Source organism: Salvelinus namaycush, chromosome 3 (genome assembly GCF_016432855.1).
Source record: "Salvelinus namaycush isolate Seneca chromosome 3, SaNama_1.0, whole genome shotgun sequence".
In the NCBI taxonomy this organism is placed as follows: Eukaryota; Metazoa; Chordata; class Actinopteri; order Salmoniformes; family Salmonidae; genus Salvelinus; species Salvelinus namaycush.
Genome location: NC_052309.1, coordinates 29,596,453 through 29,617,979, shown reverse-complemented (window position 1 = coordinate 29,617,979; position 21,527 = coordinate 29,596,453). Strand labels below are relative to the sequence as shown.

The 21,527-nt window shown below is 41.1% G+C and overlaps 1 protein-coding gene across 1 annotated transcript in view; it reads left to right on the top strand.

The window, feature by feature from the left end:
- Positions 1-7,680: 7,680 nt before the first annotated feature.
- dgat2 (diacylglycerol O-acyltransferase 2) overlaps positions 7,681-21,527 on the top strand; it is a 28,297-nt gene continuing 14,450 nt past the window's right edge. The window contains exons 1-4 of the mRNA XM_038990152.1: positions 7,681-7,933; positions 14,235-14,366; positions 15,517-15,624; positions 20,483-20,553. Of these exons, the coding sequence (XP_038846080.1) occupies positions 7,894-7,933; positions 14,235-14,366; positions 15,517-15,624; positions 20,483-20,553 (351 nt within the window). The 5' untranslated portion in view covers positions 7,681-7,893. The remainder of the gene's footprint in view (positions 7,934-14,234; positions 14,367-15,516; positions 15,625-20,482; positions 20,554-21,527) is intronic.

Below are 21,527 nucleotides of genomic sequence, written 5' to 3'. Positions count from 1 at the left end.
GGAAAATGGTATAGTTAGGAATGGACATTTCTGGGGTTTTGGTGGTCTTCCTAAGCCAGGATTCAGACACGGCTAGGACATCCGGGTTGGCAGAGTGTGATAAAGCAGTGAATAAAACAAACTTAGGGAGGAGGATTCTAATGTTAACATGCATGAAACCAAGGCTTTTACGGTTACAGAAGTCAACAAATGAGATCACCTGGGGAATAGGAGTGGAGTTAGGCACTGCATGGCCTGGATTAACCTCTACATCACCAGAGGAACAGAGGAGGAGTAGGATAAGGGTACGGCTAAAGGCTATCAGAACTGGTCGTCTAGTACGTTCGGAACAGAGAGTAAAAGGAGCAGGTTTCTGGACGCGATAGAATAGATTCAAGGCATAATGTACAGACAAAGGTATGGTAGGATGTGAATACAGTTGAGGTAAACCTAGGCATTGAGTGATGATGAGAGAGATATTGTCTCTAGAAACATAATTTAAACCAGGTGATGTCACCGCATGTGTGGGAGGTGGAACTAGAGGGTTAGCTAAGGCATATTGAGCAGGGCTAGAGGCTCTACAGTGAAATAAGACAATAATCACTAACCAGAACAGCAATGGACAAGGCATATTGACATTAGGGAGAGGCATGCGTAGCCGAGTGATCATAGGGGTCCAGTGAGTAGTTAGGCTGGCTAGAGACACGGCAATTCAGACAGCTAGCGGGCCGGGGATAGCAAGCTAGCAGAAGGGCCTTAGAGGAAGTTGCGACGGAAGAAGTCTGTTATAGCCTCCTTGTGCGGAGCCTCCTTGTGCGGTTACGTCGGAAGACCAGTCGTGATGGGTTAGTAGGGTTCCGTGTAGTAAAGGGATCCAGTCCAATTGGCAAAATAGGTATAGTGGCCCAAGAAATTAGCCGATGGATCTCTTCAGCTAACAGTCCAATATGCTCTAGACAGCTAGTGGGCCATGGCTAGCAGGCTAGCAGATGGGCATTCAGGGGATGTCGCGACGTTGTAGCCAGTTGAAGAACCCCCTCGTGAAGGATGGGTGGGGCTCCGAACCGGCAGTAAAAGGGCTCCAGGCCAATTGGCAAAATAGGTATTGTAGCCCAGGAGTGGCTGATGGACCTCTTCAGCTAGCCGGGAGATGGACTTACCAATCAGTTAGTGTTTTCACTGATAACAATTTTGTTTATGAATTATAACACTCTGTTACCGAAGTGGTAACAGAGTGACCAAAAAATCAGTAACAGAATGACTGCAATAATTCTCACAAACAGTTGCAGTAGAGCACAGTACAGTAAAGAAAAGTAGAGTGGAGTAGAGTATAGTTTAGTAAAGAAAAGTAGAGTACAGTATAGTACAGTACAATCTACTGGACTGTACTGTGCTCTATTTGTTCTTGTTTGGAGGCGGAGCTCATTAGTATAATAGCCAGTGTGTAGGATAATACCCAAACATGCAAAGGAGGATATTACATTTTTCTACCTTTGTGTACCTATTTAGGATACATCACCATGAAGAGAATGACATGAACAATTATGCATTTCTGTATAGTACAAATCAAGGACCCGTTATGTCATTCTGTTACCATCATTCTGTTACCGGGTGTTGATCCACTTCATGTACTGTAGTTCAATAACCAAAATAGATTTTTTCAAATTCAAAGTGTCATATCATAGCTGACACCCGATTCCTTCTGCAGGAAGTTTTTGGAAAACGTGGTGACATAAAAAACGTAAGGAGATTTTGCTGTCATTTAACCAAACTTTGCATCTGCACTGTTCCTCAAGTAAATGTGTTTTAGTAAAATGTTCAGTGGCAATTGTTAAAAGTAGACTTTTGAATATAGGTGTATGGTTTGTTAAACTTTTCAATCAATGGTTTTTGCTTGGCATACACGTTCAGTGAAAAGGTGAGTCTCAGCTGTGGAATTGCCCTAAGGTTGAATGTCCTATCACATATCGTCAGAGGTTGAATTTGTAGGGAGATGTCATGTAATGGGGTGGTGCACTGTATCCTCACTTATGAGGCCTCTAGATTCCTATATAAAAGACTATACTCACTGTTTTACATAATGGTAGTATATCTGATTTAATAAGTTTCCATTTATATAAAATCCCAATGTCTCTGTCTCAACAGAAGGGTCATATATTAATTAATTTTAATATTGTAAAATAAAATCTGTTAAAATAACTGATGCCATTTTTGTCACTAAGATTGTACATTTGTATTATAATACCAGTTAATTTATTTTAATAAAGGTGTTTTCAAATCTCATTCACTGGATAAACTTTGCACACAGCTGTCATCCAGTTCTGATTAATTAATCAAGGGTCAGTGACAGTTTAGAGTTAGATCTGGTCCATCAGCGATAAGGCTGTCTGTGAACTTTCGCAACACTTTTTTATGACTGCAATGGCAAGGGTAAAATGTTTCCAAACGGGCAGCAGACTGGCAGCTGGTCACATTAGTGTGACTTGGACTGTATCCAGGCACTTTCAACAGAGACCAATGACCCTCAGGCCAGGAAAGAGAAGAAAGAAAAGCACAGGCAGAGACAGAGAAAAGACTACAATAATCTACACACTGGGCAAATATTGGTACATCATTTCAACAAAAAATAAAGGTGATGACGTTTAATCAACGTGGGGAAATTATTGGATTTACAAAAAGTAATCAATGTAAGGGAATTTCGTCTGTTTTTTACCCAACTTTTAACCTTAATCCAAGAACGTGAATATTTTTTGTTGATTTCACATTTAATTCACGTTAGTTGACAACTCAACCAAATTGAAATCAAAACTAAATGTTGAACTGATGTCTATGCCCAGTGGGTAGAATGAAAATGACAGGGGAAAGAAGGATGGAGAGAATGAGAGCGTGAATACAAAAAAGAGACACAGAAAGGAAGACGGTAAAGTAGCAGGTGATAGATAAACGAAATCATTTTTTTTTTGATGAGCCATTATTTAATGCTAATACTGATTTCCAAACATCTTCAAGTTCAGCATGACGTGGTGTGGGAGTGTGAGGGGTGTGTGACAATGACCTGCATAGAAAGATGGTCTGGCTCCCCTGGCAAAGTGGCAGGATTGGCAGACTGGCAAAATGACAGTATTTGGAGAGTTTCCTGCCCTGTGATAACATTTGACACCAACAGGAGTATAGAGTGGCCTGTAGAGTACTCCAAGTAACTCAATCCATAATCAAATCCACAATTCACAATTACTTTTGGGGGGTAGGCATTGTGTATAACAGGGCTACAGCCAGGTCGCTAGCCCCCAACTGCATTATTTGACATGTGTCCAATGGGGTTATACCTGGTTAAATCAATGTGAAATCAGATTACAATATCCTTTTTTTAAATATCAATGCCTTTTTCAAAATATATATTTCCTGCACCGTTATTCTTGTCTCCTCAAGTCTCAAATATACAGTGAGCTCCAAAAGTATTTGGACAGTGACACATGCTTTGCTGTTTTGGCTCTGTACTCCAGCACTGGATTTGAAATGACACAATGACTATGACATTAATGTGCAGACTGTCAGCTTCAATTGAGGGTATTTTCCTCCGTATCGGGTGAACTGTTCGAAATGTTGACATATTCATAAAAAATGAAAGGTCTTGAGTCAATAAGTAGTCAACCCCTTGTTATAGCAAGCCTAAATAAGTTCAGTTAAAAATGTACATAATAAGTTGCATGGGTTCACTCTGTGTGCAATAATAGTGTATAACATAATTTTTTAATCACTACTTAATCTCTGTACCCTACACATACAATTATCTGTAAGATCCACTCAGTCGAGCAGTGAATTTCAAACACAGATTCAACCACAAAGACCAGGGAGGTTTTCCAATGCCTTGCAAAGAAGGGCACCTATTGATAGATGGGTAAACAAAAAACAGCAGACATTGAATAGACATTGAGCATGGTGAAGTTATTAATTACATTTTGGATGGTGTATCAATACACTCCTTCCCAACTCAGTTGCCGGAGAGGAAGGAAACAGCTCAGGGATTTCACCATGATGCCAATGGTGACTTTAAAACAGTTACAGAGCGTAATAACAACAACATTGGATCAGCAACATTGAAGTTACTCCACAATACTAACCTAATTGACAGAGTGAAAAGAAGGAAGCCCTGTACAGAATAAAAACATTCCAAAGCATGCATACTGTTTGCAACAAGGCACTAAAGTAATACTGCAAAATTGTTGTGTTTGGGGCAAATCCAATACAACACATTGCTGAGTACCACTCCCCATTTTTTCAAGCATAGTGGTGGCTGCGTCATGTTATGAGTATGCTTGTAATCGTTAAGGACTGGGTAGTTTTACAGGATAAAAAAGAAACAGAATGGATCTAAGCACAGGCGAAATCCTAGAGGAAAACCTGGTTCAGTCTGCTTTCCACCAGACACTGGGAGAGGAATTCACCTTTTAGCAGGACGATAACATAAAACACAAGGCCAAATCTACACTGGACCTGCTTACCAGGAAGACAGTGAATGTTCCTAAGTAGCCGAGTTACAGTGTTGACTTAAATCTACTTGAAAATCTATGGCAAGATCTGAAAATGGTTGTCTAGCAATGACCAACAACCAATTTGACTGAGCTTGAAGAATTTGGAAAAGAATAATTGGCAAATGTTGCACAATCCAGGTGTGGCAAGCTCTTAGAGACTTACCCAGAAAGACTCACAGCTGTAATCACTGCCAAAGGTGCTTCTACTGTCACGATCGTCTTGATAAGAGAGAGAGGACCAAGGCGCAGCGCGTGAAAAATACATCTTCTTTTAATGAAGGAAAAACAAACACTTACAAAATGAACAAAACAAACGATCGTGAAGCTAAACCTGAACTAAGTGCACACATGCAACATAGACATAGACAATTACCCACAAACACATGATGCCCATGGCTGCCTTAAATATGGCTCCCAATCAGAGACAAATGAAAGACATCTGTCTCTGATTGAGAACCACTCAGGCAACCATAGACATACCTAGAAACATACACTGAACACAAACCCATACACTAAACCCAACACCCCCTTTACCATCTAACCACCCAAGACGAGACAAAACACAAACATTCCCCATGTCACACCCTGACCTAACTAAAATAAATAATGAAAACAAAGATAACTAAGGCCAGGGTGTGACATCTACAAAGTATTGACTCAAGGGTGTGAATACTTACAGTATGTAAATGAGATATTTCTGTATTTCATTTTCAATACATTTGCAAACATTTCTACAAATATGTTCTCACTTTGTCATTATGGGGTATTGTGTGAGAAAAATACATGTTTAATCCATTTTAAATTCAGGCTGTAACACAACAAAATGTGGAATAAGTGAAGGAGTATGAATACTTTCTGGTGACCACAAGTATTGGGACAAATTCAATTATATGTGTATTAAATTAGTAAACAATGTTAAGTATTTGGTCCCATATTCATAGCACACAATGACTACATTAAGCTTGTGACTCTACACATCTGTTGGATGCATATGCTGTTGTTCTGGTTGTGTTTCAGATCATTTTTTGCCAAATAGAAATGAATGGTAAATAATTTATTGTGTCATTTTGGAGTCACTTTTATTGTAAATAAGAATACAATATGTTTCTAAACACTTCTACATTAATCCTGAATGAATCGTGAATAATGACGAGTGAGAAAAATACAGACACACTAATATCATACCCCCAAGACATTCTAACCTCTCACCATTACACTAACAAGGGAGGTAAATGATGGAGGACCAGTATGAAAAAGTGTGAAAATGTGTGCACTCATTACTGTAAGTTGCTCTGGATAAGAGTGTCTACTAAAATGGAAAAGGAATGAATAGACCATTTAAGATTTCACATAGAAATAAGTTGCGTTTGCAAAGTATTTCAAGAAACTGGAAAACATATATCAAGCAAGTATTTTCATATTCCTCAAGTATTATCAGATTAACTGTTTTGTACAGATAATTATCAGACTCAAGTTACAAATGCTGGTAAACACTCAAATACAATCCTTTACTAGTCCTGTATTAGTGGACCAATATAGACGTCTTCAGCGCTGGCAAAATATTTTTTCACAGCACCCCCAAACTACTTCCTGTGGTTATGACTGAAACCCTACCAGTGCATCATAACAGATCGTGACACCTATGAGGGTGTCATAAAGGCATATAACACTTTCAAATAAACTGGAACACCACCCAGATGGGTTGTAATGAGTTGATGCCAAAATAAAAATGCTCAAGGGTCAACGACAGTACAGTAGATATCAGCCAAATACACTTTTGATTCTGATCCCATTTGATTTCTGTGTGTCTAGACTGTGGCCATTACCCCATCTCTGTTGGCATTGCCTGATCAACTCTTTGGACCTTAATGAATCAGGGGCATGATAAAGTTACATGTACTTGCAATATCTGAGAAGAGCATGTACTGTAGGCCTACTGTACAGAAAATATCTTAGATGTCTTAGTATGTGTCCACAGTGGGCAGTGTCAAATCTTGTCGAGTGGTTTCCGTTCTATGTGTTCTTTCTATGTGTTCTGTGTGTTTGCCAGGCTTGGCAACGAGGTAGTGGTTGAAAGGCAGTACTTCTGGAGTCTCTGCCAGAAACTGAAACACCCAGGGGAGGGCACTGAACTGACCAGGGCCTTGCACAATATACTGTCGACAGTTGCCCATCTGCACACTGACCAACTGAAAAGCCAGGGGGACATTTCTATGCCATGGCTCAATGTGCTATTAAATCAAATTGAACAACAGCTTGATGGATTCCTTGATTTGTTTCTGAACATGTTGGTATTACCTTCTCAATACAATAAAGTCACACTCTGAGAAAAAAATATAATACCAAACTCAAGAGCAGTGAAAGGCTGTCTCTTTACCAACATGCATCTCATGTCCTCTGTTCTGTTCCTTAGGCTCACTGAAGGACCCACAACCTGTGTGAGAATTCTAACTTGCCCAACAAAAATATGTTAAAGTGATTGGAGACATTTACCCTTGTTTCCCCAGCCTGACTGCTCATGTCAATTATTCTACCAGATAGGCTAAAAGTGTCTTGCGTGGCCATCTCTCTAATCCTGTCTCGTAAAGTAGCCAAAACAACTAGGCATTGGCTAACCATAGTGACCTGTTAAGCATGTTTGACACGTTCAGCTTTAATGCCCTTACGAAAAAAGATTGCAGTCAGAGTGTAGTATAACCGCAGTACACTGCAGTATAACTGTAGTTAGAGTCTAGTTTAACTGCAGTATGCTGCAAATACTGCGTCCAAAATAACAGTTTATTTACTGCAGTAATTTTGCAGTGTAACTGCAGTTAGAGTGCTGCAGTTAGAGTGCTGTACACTGTAGTTATTCTGCGATTACTGCGTCCAAAATACCACAGACGACTGCAGTTACTGCACTATTACTACAGTTTAAATACTGCAATCTTTTTTGTAAGGGTGGTGCTAAAAGTAAAAAATCTATAAGAATTTCATAGCGGGGCGGGCTGTCAGATATGATGGAAATGGTCAAAACACAACCGTTGATCGCTGCCGACATCACGTGACTGTCCAGTAAATACACACGGTGAGATAGTGACAGTGCCCGTTCAGTGTTAACCGTGCCTGCCTCCTTCAGGCCCAAGTGTTAGTTAGACAGTGCCAAATTTGCATCCACTTAGGTTATTTTCCAGGAGCGCATCGGTTTGTAAATAAAAATACATCTCCCACCGCCTCCCATACTGACTGTGACTGGCTCCTCCCATACCGGTTAAATGTGCGCTCGGTGCTTCAATTCAGTACAGTGGAAGGCAGTCATGTTAGAGGAGCTGTAGAGTTTACAAACTTTGAAGCAGCAAGTATTTCCAAGTCTTGTAATCTGTTTAGTCCCGGAGCCACAGTTATGAAGACCATACTTGCTGCCTACTCCGGTGCCCTAAAAGGTAAGATATGCACCCTCTTTCAAAATTCACTGCAAACAAATTGCACACAGACTTCAGTCATCCTATCAAGCGGCAGTCATTTGATAATCCGCAGTCATTTGATAATTGGATCATCTCCACTATATTCCAAATCCTGTGTTGGCGTGTAATCAGCTTTCGTGAGATGAAGAAGCAGCTTGCAAAACATTCAACTATGACAGAACTATGACAGCCCAAAACATAATCAGAAGTTTGTTGTGGATGCAATACGTCATTGTCATGTAAGCCATTTGTTCTGAAAGACATCAGATAAGCCAACACATTGGTGTGTGGTGAAGAGTGTATTTGGGCACAGTAGTTTTCATACATGTTGATTGTGTATTTTTTTTAGGGGTCTGATCTGTGAAGGAAGAGAAGTAAAAAAGTGTACACCAGGGCCAATTTCAGTTGGCAAATGTGAATGTTGAAGATATACAGTACATATCATGAATAGGGCTGACAAGTTCATTTATTCTACATGCCAGAGGCTCAAGTTTGTTCAACATAATATATGTATATCAGCAACTTTCCACAACGTTGTGCCCTGCTGAAAGCTGCCCGGTAAGGGGAAAGATGTGAGGTTAGTGACTGATTCACTGTGTAGTATTACTAGTCTACATGAAGTCTTTGACCCCCTGAGGCTGATACTGCCCAGTAGCCCTGATTTTGAAAGCATTATTGACTTAATTATGCAAGTGTGGGCCAGAGTGCAGAACGGATAGTGTTTTGTTTGACAGCACGATGCAGTGTTATTTAGTCCATTAAGATAGGTTTACGTGGTTGTGTTGTCCCGTGGCATGGGAAAGATCTGCTGATGAGGCACTATGAACTTGAGTAGATTAAGAAGTGTCCCCTCAGTGGCTCGTTCTTGTTCTGGTCTGTCACTATATACATCAGTGGAGGCTCCTCAGAGGAGGAAGTGGAGGACTATCCTCAGTGAATTTCATAAAAAATAGTGAGACATTAAAATTATTTTTAGATAAATAATTTGATGATATGTTTATTATAGTTATTAAAACACACTGTGTTGCTATGAAGGTCTACAGTAGCCTCAACGGCACTCTGTAGGGTAGCACCATGGTGTAGCCGGAGGACAGCTAGCTTCTGTCCTCTGGGTACATTGACTTCAATACAAAACCTAGGAGGCTCAAGGTTTTCAGCCCCTTCCATAGACTTACACAGTAATTATGACAATTTATGGAGGATATCCTCCAACCTATCAGAGCTCTTGCAGCAGGAACTGACATGTTGTCCACCCAATCAAAGGATCAAAGAATAAATCTAGTACTGGAAGCATAAGCTACAGCTAGCTAGTACTGCAGTGCATAAAATGTGGTGAGTAGTTGACTCCTAGAGAAAGACTAAAGTTGAACAGTTTTGAGCAAATTAATGTCTTCAAAAATTAAGGAGAAGCGAGAGAGGGCTAGCAATTTCCTTTGTATTTTTTCACTTACTTGGCTAACAAATGCAGGTAGCTAGTTCAGCCTACTCAGAGATGGATGCTATGTTAGCTAGCTGGCTATGGCTATCCAATACTGGAACTCTTCCAAGTCAAGGTAAGGTTTTGGTTTTATAAATGTATTGCCATTGGGCCCGCCGGTGTAACTTCCATACTGCTTGCTGACTGAACATTGTACTGCATAATTGTAGCATGTTTACTAACCCGTTAGGTCTAGTAGCTATGTTGACTATGACGTTAGATAATATGGTGACAAAGATGTAGGCTGTGTGTAACAGTTATGATGTATGAAGCTTTGGCTTGGAAAGTTTTTTTTTCACCTGGTCACAGACAGCTGATGTATTGTGCACTGAAGTCCACAAGCGAAGGGGAAAAGGTGAGAGGAAGAGAGTGCGTATATGCGAGAAGGAATACAACAAGCAAAGTGATCATGCTGCTTGAATGGGGCTGCTATGAAAGGGAACTGTGCTTGTGTGTGATCAGAGGTGTATTCATTCCGCCTATACTTTGGAGAAAAAAAAATTCTTAAATGGAATGAAACTGGGATAAATAAATCTGAATTTGTCCAATAGAAACGCTCTTTTGCAACTGTTAGACTAATGATTATGCCCTAGATCAGCTAGATGCAGGCAAGACTGCAAGGCGGTATTGAATGTGTCAGTCTGTCACCCTGATTACTAAAAAAAATGTCTCTCGACCTGTGCACCTACATAATAAACTTTAATTCATAGGCTAGGTTGTACAGTAGCAATCTCATGATGGGTATGGGAAAAAATAAAGTATCATGGGTAGTAACCTAAACCTATCGATGTTACATTGAGCTGGGTGAATGGAATATGAATGACAGTCATCCAATATGCTGTAATGGAAATACGGCCATGCTCATTAAACGGCACTGACCGCCACTGATATACAGTACCAGTCAAAAGTTTGGACACCAACTCATTCAAGGGTTTTTCTTTATTTGTACTATTTTCTACATTGTAGAATAATAGTGAAGACCATTAAAACTATGAAATAACACATAGAATCATGTTGTAATCAAAAATATTTTAGATTCAAAGTAGCCACCCATTGCCTTGATGACAGCTTTGCACACACTTGGCATTCTCTCAACCAGCTTCACCTGGAATGCTTTTCCAACAGTCTTGAAGGAGTTCCCACATATGCTGAGCACTTATTGGCTGCTTTTCCTTCACTCTGCGGTCCGACTCATCCCTAACCATTTCAATTGGGTTGAGGTCGGGTGATTGTGGAGGCCAGGTCATCTGATGCAGCACTCCATCATTCTCCTTCTTGGTCAAATAGCCCTCTCACACCTTGGAGGTGTGAGAGGGCTATTGTCCTGTTGAAAAACATTGTCCTGTTGAAAAACAAATGATAGTCCCACTAAGCGCAAACCATTTGGGATGGCATATCGCTGCAGAATGCTGTGGTAGCCATGCTGGTTAAGTGTGCCTTGAATTCTAAATAAATCGCAGACAGTGTCACCAGCAAAGCACCATCACACTGCCTCCTCCATAATTCACGGTGGGAACTACACATGCGGAGATCATCCGTTCACCTACTCTGCGTGTCACAAAGACATGGCAGTTGGAACCAAAAATCTCAATTTGGACTCATCAGACCAAATTACAGATTTCCACCAGTCTAATGTCCATTGCTTGTGTTTCTTGGCCTAAGCAAGTCTCTTCTTCTCATTGGTGTCCTTTAGTAGTGGTTTCTTTGCAGCAATTTGACCATGAAGGCCTGATTCACACAGTCTCCCCTGAACAGTTGATGTTGAGATGTGTCTGTTACTTGAACTTTGAAGTTTTTATTTGGGCTGCAATTTCTGAGGCTGGTAACTCTCTAATGAACTGATCCTCTGTAGCAGAGATAACTCTGGGTCTTCCTTTGCTATGGCGGTCCTCATGTGAGCCAGTGTCATCATAGCACTTGAAGAAACTTTTGAAAAATTCTTGAAATTTTCTGTATTGACTGACCTTCATGTCTTAAAGTAATGATGAACTGTCGTTTCTCTTTGCTTATTTGAGCTGTTCTTGTCATAATATGGACATGGTATTTTACCAAATAGGGCTGTCTACTGTACCTTGTCACAACCCAACTGATTGGCTCAAACACATTAAGAAGGAAAGAAATTCCACAAATTAACTTTTAACCATGCACACCTGTTAATTGAAATGCATTCCAGGTGACTACCTCATGAAGCTGGTTGAGAGAATGCCAAGAGTGTACAAAGCTGTCATCAAGGCAAAGGGTGACTACTTTGAAGAATCTCAAATATAAAATATATTTTGATTTGTTTAACACTTTTTTTTTCTTACTACATTATTCCATATGTGTTATTTCATAGTTTTGATGTCTTCACTATTATTTTACAATGTAGAAAATAGCCCAAATAAAGAAAAAACATGGAATGAGTAGGTGTCCAAACTTTTGACTGGTACTGTATAAAACATTAACCAGTTAAACTCTGAGCAGTTGTTTTGGGCCATGTACAGGGCCCGGTGTGACATATCATTTGAAGCTACAGGCCATGTCTTTTTTATTTAATCGAACCCCATAAAGGCTCTAAATCATGCGCTATGGGACATATTTATATAGTATGCAATGTAGGTCAAGTCACCAAAAGTGCAACCATTTAGTATGCATGGAAAGGGTCCACCCTGATGGTCATTGTAAAGAATTGCATTTCCTTCTCCATCCACATTGCCTTGTATGCATCCTCCACATGCGCCTTTTTGCTTGCTCATTGTTTTCAATAGGAAAAGTGAATGGGAAAGTCGTTTTGAAGTTTCTTCACCTGTCTATCTTATTTAAAAACTCCGGAACATCAAAGCCCTGATTGCTAAGTTCATTTAAAGGCTTAAAAATCCATTCAGCTATTTTGGCACAGTGACTCACTACCCAAACCAGACCCAAGTAGCCAAGAGACATGATGTGGCCTCCTACTGCTGTCTAGTGGATGAACTGGGAATCAGACATATATTTACATCAATGGATAGATATACTTCAGATTTCACTTCATATGTATATCATTCCTATAAGACAAAGTTTTGTTTGCTGCATCAGGCTCTGTAGTAGTCACATTGTTTCTGACACGTGTATCTGAATCCCATAGTTCTTACCTTTTCTAACAGTACTAAGCATGTGTTTTTAAGACTAATCATTTTGGAACCGAAATGTACATTGAGGGTATTATACAATATTTTGCGTCATTTAGAAAATGCCACCAGAGGGGGGGTCAGAGTTTAATAGGTTTTAAGGACACTTGCTCGTTCCAAGACAAACTGACCAGGTGAATCCAGATGAAAGAAGCTATGATCCCCTTATTGATGTCACTTGTTAAATCAACTTCAACCAGTGTAGATTTGTATTTATTATGGATCCCTAGGCAGCAGCTACTCTTCCTGGGGTCCAGTAAAAACTAAGGCAGTAAGATGCATACATTAAAATACATTTTACAACAGATTTCACAATACATTAAGTGTGTGCCCTCTGGCCACTACTCTACTACGCCACACAATCCAGGTGTACGTGTGTGTTTATACCTGTGTGTGTAACTCTTCACAGTCCTCGCTGTTCCATAAGGTATATTTTTATCTGCTTTTTAAATCAGATTTTACTGCTTGTGTGAGTTACTTGATGTTGAATAAAGTTCCATGTAGCCATGGCTCTATGCAGTACTGTGCACCTCCCATAGTCTTTTCTGGACTTGAAGACGGGGTTTGCATGGGTGTCCGAGCTGTGTGCTAGTAGTTTAAACAGACAGCTCGGCACATTCAACATTATTACAAAAACAAGTAGTGATGACGTCAATCTCTCTTCTACTTTGAGCGATTGACATGCATATTATTAATTTTAGCTCTGCGTGTACATTTTAAGGGGCAGTTCCCTCTTTGTGGCACCTGACCACACGACTGGGAAGTAGTCCAGGTGCGACAACTAGGGCCTGTAGGACCTGCCTTGTTGTTAAGAAGGCAGAGCAGTGCTTTATTATGGGGAGAGGGCTTCCCATCTTACAGGTAACTCTCAATCCACAATATAGCATGGGGTGTAAAGTCATAATGAAGGTCAAGAGACAGGTTAAAGAAGCATTTTTAATCCTTGAGACAATTGAGACATGGATTGTGTATGTGCGCCATTCAGAGAGTGACTGGGCAAGATACAAGATTTGCCAAGTGCACTGGTTTGAGTGTGTCAAAAACTGAAAACTGCTGGATATTTCACACTCAACAGCTTCCCCTGTGTATCAAGAATAGTCCACCACCCAAAGGACATCCAGCAAACTTGACACAACTGTGGGAAGCATTGGCGTCAACATGGGCCAGCATCCCTGTTGAATGCTTTTGACACCTCATTGAGTCCATGGCCCGACTAATTGAGGCTGTTCTGAGGGCAAAAGGGGCGGTGCAACTCAATATTAGGAAGGTGTCCTTAATATTTTGTACACTAAGTGTACATGTAGCTGTCAGGACTGTGGCTCTGCTCTTTATGAGTAGTGATCAGACCATGGTGGTAAGTTGCTCTGTTTCTATAGCAATTGCAGTGGCATGAGGAATTTGACGTGATGTTTATTGCTTGTGGTCTGTTTGATCACGGAGCTTTGTAAGGGATGAACATTTTGTTCATTTTCTCTCTAGTGTCTAATCTAATGTCCCTTGTTTGTGTATTTGACATACTTTGAGAACCTGGAAAAGGATTGACAGTTTATTATTTTCATATTCTAGTCTTCTCACTGACTACAACTGTGACTTAATCGATTGATGTGGATGTACTGTACAGTATTGACTCATTTATGACCCTGTCTATCTTCTCTAGGCACAGGCTATAGCATCCTCTTGTCCCTGCAGGACCTGCCCTCCCCTCCATGGCCTGCCCTTCGATCCAAGCTGGAGAAACACCTTCAGGTCATCGCAGTTCTTCAGTGGGTCATCTCCTTCCTCGCCATGGGTGAGAATGTGACTGGATCTCTGTGTGGCTCTAACTACACTAAACAAAAATATAAACACAACATGTCAAGTGTTGGTCCCATGTTTTATGAGCTGAAATAAAAGATTGAAATGTTCCATACGCACAAAAAGCTTTTTTCTCTCAAATGTTGTGCACAGATTTGTTTACATCCCTGTTAGTGAGCATTTCTCTTTTGCCAATGTAATCCATCCACCTAACAGGTGTGGCATATCAAGAAGCTGATTAAACAGCATGATCATTACACAGGTGCACCTTGTGCTGGGGACAATAAAAGGCCACTCTAAAATGTGCAGTTTTGTCACAACATAATGCCACAGATGACCCAAGTTTTGAGGGAGTGTGCAATTGGCATGCTGAATGCAGTAATGTCCACCATAGCTGTTGCCAGATAATTGAATGTTCAATTCTCTCCATAAGCCGCCTCCAATGTCGTTTAGAGAATTTGGCAGTAAGTCCAACTGGCCTCACAACCGCAGACCACGTGTAACCACGCCAGCCCAGGACCTCCACATCCGGCTACTTCACCTGCAGGAATGTCTGAGACCAGCCACCCGGATAGCTGATGAAACTGTGGGTTTGCACAACCAAAGAATTTCTGCACAAACTGTCAGAAACCGTCTCAGGGAAGCTGATCTGCGTGCTCGTCGTCCTTACCGGGGTCTTGACCTGACTGCAGTTCAGTTTCATAACTGACTTCAGTAGCCAAATGCTCACCTTTGATGGCCACTGGCATGCTGCAGAAGTGTGCTCTTAAAGGATAAATCCCAGTTCAACTGTACTGGGCAGACGGCGTGTGTGGGCGAGCGATTTGCTAATGTCAACGTTGTGAACAGAGTGTCCCATGGTGGGGTTATGGTATGGGCAGGCATAAGCTATTGACAATGAACACAGTTGCATTTTATCAATGGCAATTTGAATGCACAGAGATACCGTAATGAGATCCTGAGGCCCATTGTTGTGCCATTCATCTACCACCAACACCTCAAGTTTCAGCCTGATAATGCACTGCCCCATGTCACAATAACTGGAAGCTAAAAATGTCTCAGTTCCTAGTGGCCTGCATACTTGACAGTACAGTGCAGGTGCTGAATAGCTGTTCCTCTGCTCTCTCTCCTATCTGACCACATAGGCATCAGCTGCACTGTGCTGTTAATCTACATGTTCTGCACAGACCTCTGGGTGATCGCTGCCATGTACACTACCTGGCTAATCTTCGACTGGAACACCCCCAAACAAGGCAAGTACCACGGTCACTCAAACCGGCTCTTAATAATGGTCAGGTTGAGAGGGTTTTTCCCTGTCAGTCCTGGGATTTGAACTGGCAACCTTTCGGTTCCTTACTTAACCTAATGGCTGCCGTTGCCCTATTGTGGTTAAATTGTGCCCTTCTATACAGTGCTTTCAAAGTATTCAGACCCCTTGACTTTTTCCACATTTTGTTAGGTTATAGCCTTATTATAAAATGTATTACATTGTGTTTTCCCTAAATCTACACACAATACCCCATAATGACGAAGCAAAAACATGTTTAGAAATTTTTGCTAATTTATTACAAATAAAAACTGGAAATATCACATTTTTAAATAAGTATTCAGACTCTTTACTCAGTACTTTGTTAAAGCACCTTTGGCAGCGATTACAGCCTCGAGTCTTCTTGGGTATGACGCTACAAGCTTGGCACACCTGTATTTTGAAGTTTCTCCCATTCTTCTATGCAGATCCTCCCAAGCTCTGTCAGGTTGGTGGCGGAGCGTTGCTGCACAGCTATTTTCAGGTCTCTCCAGAGATGTTCAAGTCCAGGCTCTGGCTGGGCCACTCAAGGACATTCAGAAACTTGCTCTGGAGCAGGTTTTAATCAAGGATCTCTGTACTTTGCTCTGTTTACCTTTGTCTGAATCCTGACTAGTCTCCCAGTCCCTGCCGCTGAAAAAACATCCCCACAGCATGATGCTGCCACCACCATGCACCATCCCTACGGTGTAGCCAGGTTTCCTCCAGACGGGATGCTTGGCATTCAGGCCAAAGAGTTAAACCTTGGTTTCATCAGACCAGAGAATCTTGTGTCTCATGGTCTCAGTCTTCAGGTGCCTTTTGGCAAACTCCAAGCGGGCTGTCATGTGTCTTTTACTGAGTGGCTTCTGTCTGGCCACTCTAGCATAAAGGCCTGATTGGTGGAGTTCTGCAGAGATGGTTGTCATTCTGGAAGGTTCTCCCATCTCCACAGAGGAACTCTAGAGCTCTGTCAGTGACCATCGGGTTCTTGGTCACCTCCTTGACCAAGGTCTCTTTCTTTAGATTTTTCCCATGATGTCAAGCAAAGAGGCACTGAGTTTGACGGTAGGCCTTGAAATGCATCCACAGGTACACCTCCAATTGACTCGGGCTAATTGACATCATTTATCAGAAGCTTATAAAGCCATGACATAATTTTCTGCAATTTTCCAAGCTGTTTAAGGCACAGTCAACTTAGTGTATGTAAACTTCTGACCCACTGTAATTGTGATACAGTGAAATAATCTGTCTGTAAACAATTGTTGGAAAAATTACTTGTGTCATGCACAAAGTAGATGTCCTAACCAACTTGCCAAAACTATAGTTTGTTAACAAGAAATTTGTGGAGGGTCATGTCAGGATGAGCCTGCAGGAAGGGTACGAAATGAGGGAGGAGGATGTCTTACCTGTAACGCACAGCGTTGAGATTGCCTGCAATGACAACAAGCTCAGTTCGATGATACTGTGACACACTGCCCCAGACCATGACGGACCCTCCACCTCCAATTTGATCCCGCTCCAGAGTACAGGCCCCGGTATAACATTCATTCTTTTGACGATAACCGCGAATCCGACCATCACCCCCAGTGAGACAAAACCACGACTTGTCAGTGAAGAGCACTTTTTGCCAGTCCTGTCTGGTCCATAGGCGACGTTGTTGCTGGTGATGTCTGGTGAGGACCTGCCTTACAACAGGCCTACAAGCCCTCAGTCCAGCCTCTCTCAGCCTATTGCGGACAGTCTGAACACTGATGGAGGGATTGTGTGTTCCTGGTTTAATACGGGCAGTTGTTGCCATCCTGTACCTGTCCCGTGGTGTGATGTTCGGATGTACCGATCCTGTGCAGGTGTTTGATACATGTGGTCTGCCACTGCGAGGGCGATCAGCTGTCCATCCTGTCTCCCTGTAGAGCTGTCTTAGGCGTCTCACAGTACGGACATTGCAATTTTATTCCCCTGGCCACGTGCAGTCCTCATGCCTCCTTGCAGCATGCCTAAGGCACGTTCACGCAGATGAATGTGTTTTTCAGAGTCCGTATAAAGGCCTATTTAGTGTCCTAAGTTTTCATAACTGTGACCTTAATTGCCTACCGTCTGTAAGCTGTTAGTGTCTTAACGACCATTCCACAGGTGCATGTTCATTAATTGTTTATGGTTCATTGAACAAGCATGGGAAACAGTGTTTAAACCCTTTACAATGAAGATCTGTGAAGTTATTTGGATTTTTACGAATAGTTATTTTGCTGAGTTTATATACATACACTACCGTTCAAAAGTTTTGGGTCACTTAGAAGCGTCCTTGTTTTTGAAAGAAAAGCTAATTATTTGGTCCATTTTTAAAATCACATCAAATTGATCAGAAATACAGGTTACATTGTTATTGTTGTAAATTACTATTGTAGCTGGAAACGGCAGATTATTTTATTTATTTTTTGTATGACTATATAGTTATTCCACTAAAAATCAGCAGTTTCCAGCAACAATAGTCATTTGCAACATTAACAATGTCACAATGTCTACACTGTATTTCTGATCAATTTGATGTTATTTTAAATGGACAAAAAAGTTGCTTTTCTTTCAAAAACAAGGACATTTCTAAGTCAATCAATCAAGTTTATTTTATATAGCCCTTCGTACATCAGCTAATATCTCGAAGTGCTGTACAGAAACCCAGCCTAAAACCCCAAACAGCAAGCAATGCAGGTGTAGAAGCACGGTGGCTAGGAAAAACTCCCTAGAAAGGCCAAAACCTAGGAAGAAACCTAGAGAGGAACCAGGCTATGAGGGGTGGCCAGTCCTCTTCTGGCTGTGCCGGGTGGAGATTATAACAGAACTATGCCAAGATGTTCAAAATGTTCATAAGTGACAAGCATGGTCAAATAATAATCATGAATAATTTTCAGTTGGCTTTTCATAGCCGATCATTAAGAGTTGAAAACAGCAGGTCTGGGACAGGTGGCGGTTCCATAACCGCAGGCAGAACAGTTGAAACTGGAATAGCAGCAAGGCCAGGTGGACTGGGGACAGCAAGGAGTCATCATGCCCGGTAGTCCTGACGTATGGTCCTAGGGTTCAGGTCCTCCGAGAGAGAGAAAGAAAGAGAGAAGGAGAAAATTAGAGAGAGCCAAGATTTTCAAAATGTTCATAAATGACAAGCATGGTCAAATAATAATCAGGAATAAATGTAAGTGGCCCCAAACATATGAACGTGTGTGTATGACACACCTACTCATTCAAGAGTTTTTCTTTAGTTTCACTATTTTCTACATTGTAGAATAATAGTGACGACATCAATACTATGAAATGTAGTAACCAAAAAAGTGTTAAACAAATCTAAATAATATTTGAGATTCTTCAAAGTAGCCACACTTTGCCTTGACAGCTTTGCACAATCTTGGCATTCTCTCAACCAGCTTCACCTGGAATGTTTTTCCAACAGTCTTGAAGGTCCCACATATGCTGAGCACTTGTTGGCTGCTTTTCCTTCACTCTGTGGTCCAACTCATCCTAATTGGGTTGAGGTTGGGTGATTGTGGAGGCAAGGTCGTCTGATGCAGCACTCCATCACTCTCATACTAAGCACAAACTAGATGGGATGGCGTATCGCTGCAGAATGCTGTGGTAGCTATGCTGCTTAAGTGTGCCTTGAATTTTAAATAAATCACTGATTGTGTCACCAGCAAAGCACCATCACACCTCCTCCATGCTTCACGGTGGGAACCACACATGCGGAGAACATCCGCTCACCTACCCTGCGTCTCACAAAGACACGGCAGTTGGAACCAAAAATCCATCAGACCATATTACAGATTTCCACCGGTCTAATGTCCATTGCTTGTGTTTCTTGGCCTAAGCAAGTCTCTTCTTATTATTGGTGTCCTTTAGTAGTGTTTTTTTTTGCAGCAAGTCAACCATGAAGGCCTTATTCACGCAGTCTCCTCTGAACAGTTGATGTTGAGATGTGTCTGTTACTTGAACTCTGTAGCATTTATTTGGGCTGCAATCTGAATGTGCAGTTATTCTAATGAACATATCCTCTGCAGCAGAGGTAACTCTGGGTCTTCCTTTCCTGTGGCGGTCCTCATGACAGCCAGTTTCATCATAGCGCTTGATGGTTTTTGTGACTGCACTTGAAGAAACTTTCAAAGTTCTTGAAATGTTCTGTATTGACTGACCTTCATGTCTTAAAGTAATGATAGACTGTCATTTCTCTTTGCTTATTTTAGCTCTCCTTGCCATAACCCTATTTGGTAAAAGACCAAGTCCATATTATCTTCTGTTTACCACCCCTACCTTGTCACTACAGAACTGATTGGCTTAAACGCATTAAGAAGGAAAGAAATTCCACAAACTAACTTTAAAACAAGGCACACCTGTTAATTGCAATTTATTCCAGGTGACTACCTCATGAAGCTGGTTGAGAGAAAGCCTTGCACACGTTTGGCAGTCATCAAGGCAAAGGGTGGCTACTTGTATTCTTCAAACATATTTTGATTTGTTTAATACTATTTTGGTTACTACATGATTCCATATGTTTATTTCACAGTTTTGATGTCTTTACTATTATTCTACAATGTGTAAAACTAAAGAAAAACACTTGAATGAGTAGGTGTGTCCAAACTTTTGACTGGTAATGTGTGTGTGAAACTGGTGTCATTTCAGAAGCAGTGGTTTGTGTCTGTGACCATAAGGAGCTGTGCTGGGAAATTGAGTTAATTGGCACTATGTTACTGTTTATTTACATTAATCATTATGTGGGTTACATGATTCATTATTCAGTATTATTCTGACTGGAGATCTATCCATTACCTCGGTTTTCTCAGGTGGCAGGAGGTCCTCTTGGGTGAGGAACTGGACTGTGTGGACTTACTTCAGAGATTACTTTCCCATCAGGGTGAGTGGAAAAGAATAGGCCTAACATTTTTAAAGGTATAATGTGTGAACTTACGGGTGTGTGTGGAATGTGTGATTTGGGAATGGGCCATTCAGTGCTATGTAGCATCTTGACCTCTTTATATTGGAGGATGTATAAACAAATAAAAGTGGGATGGTTTTCACTTGTCAGTGTGTATGCGTTGTCATAAGGCCAGATAATTAGGTTTGCTATCAAACTGGAAATTTGATGGAATACAACATGGATATGCCTGCCTGTACAGATGATAAAATGTGCTTTTTCTGGTCAGATACAAAGTTAAAGGGCATCAATGTTTTTATTGATTATGGTGTGCTGTAGCACAAGCTTGACGATAACCTTATCTGTGACTGTATCCAGTATCAGCTGTTGGTTCCTGTTCCCTGATGATGCTATAAGGAGTTGACGTTGGTTGAAAGGATAGGCTTTGCCCCGCCTGATAGGCGACAGCTCATCGCTGAGTTTTTTTCTAATTTGTATTATTTCGCTCCTCCGCATCTGGAGATTGTTGGGAGACACGTTCTCTTGGTATCCTAACAGCAATACATTTTTTGCCTTCACATTTTTTGGCAAGTTCCTCTTGTGCTTTCTCTCGCTGCCCTGCTAACCAAGGGTTGAATTAGCTGAGTTGTTTGTATGCCTTCACACTCCTCATGAATATCAATGAACCAACGGCATTCAAATTACATCTGCTATGTTTACTTGTCCTTCAGTTCAGCTATTTGATTTAAGTGTTTAAAATGGAGCATTTTAGAAACATTAACCCTACAATAAATGTTTTACCATACAATCTCTTTCACTCATACATAGAAAGTATAGTCAAAGGCTCTTAAAGCGAAGCCAGATCTTGGATATGGTCACCGAATAAAGGTAGTCTTAAATTACTCAATTATTGACAGTTTGGTTAACAGCCAGGGGGGATTCAGGTGTGTGTGTGTGTGTGTTGCCTCTGGAGC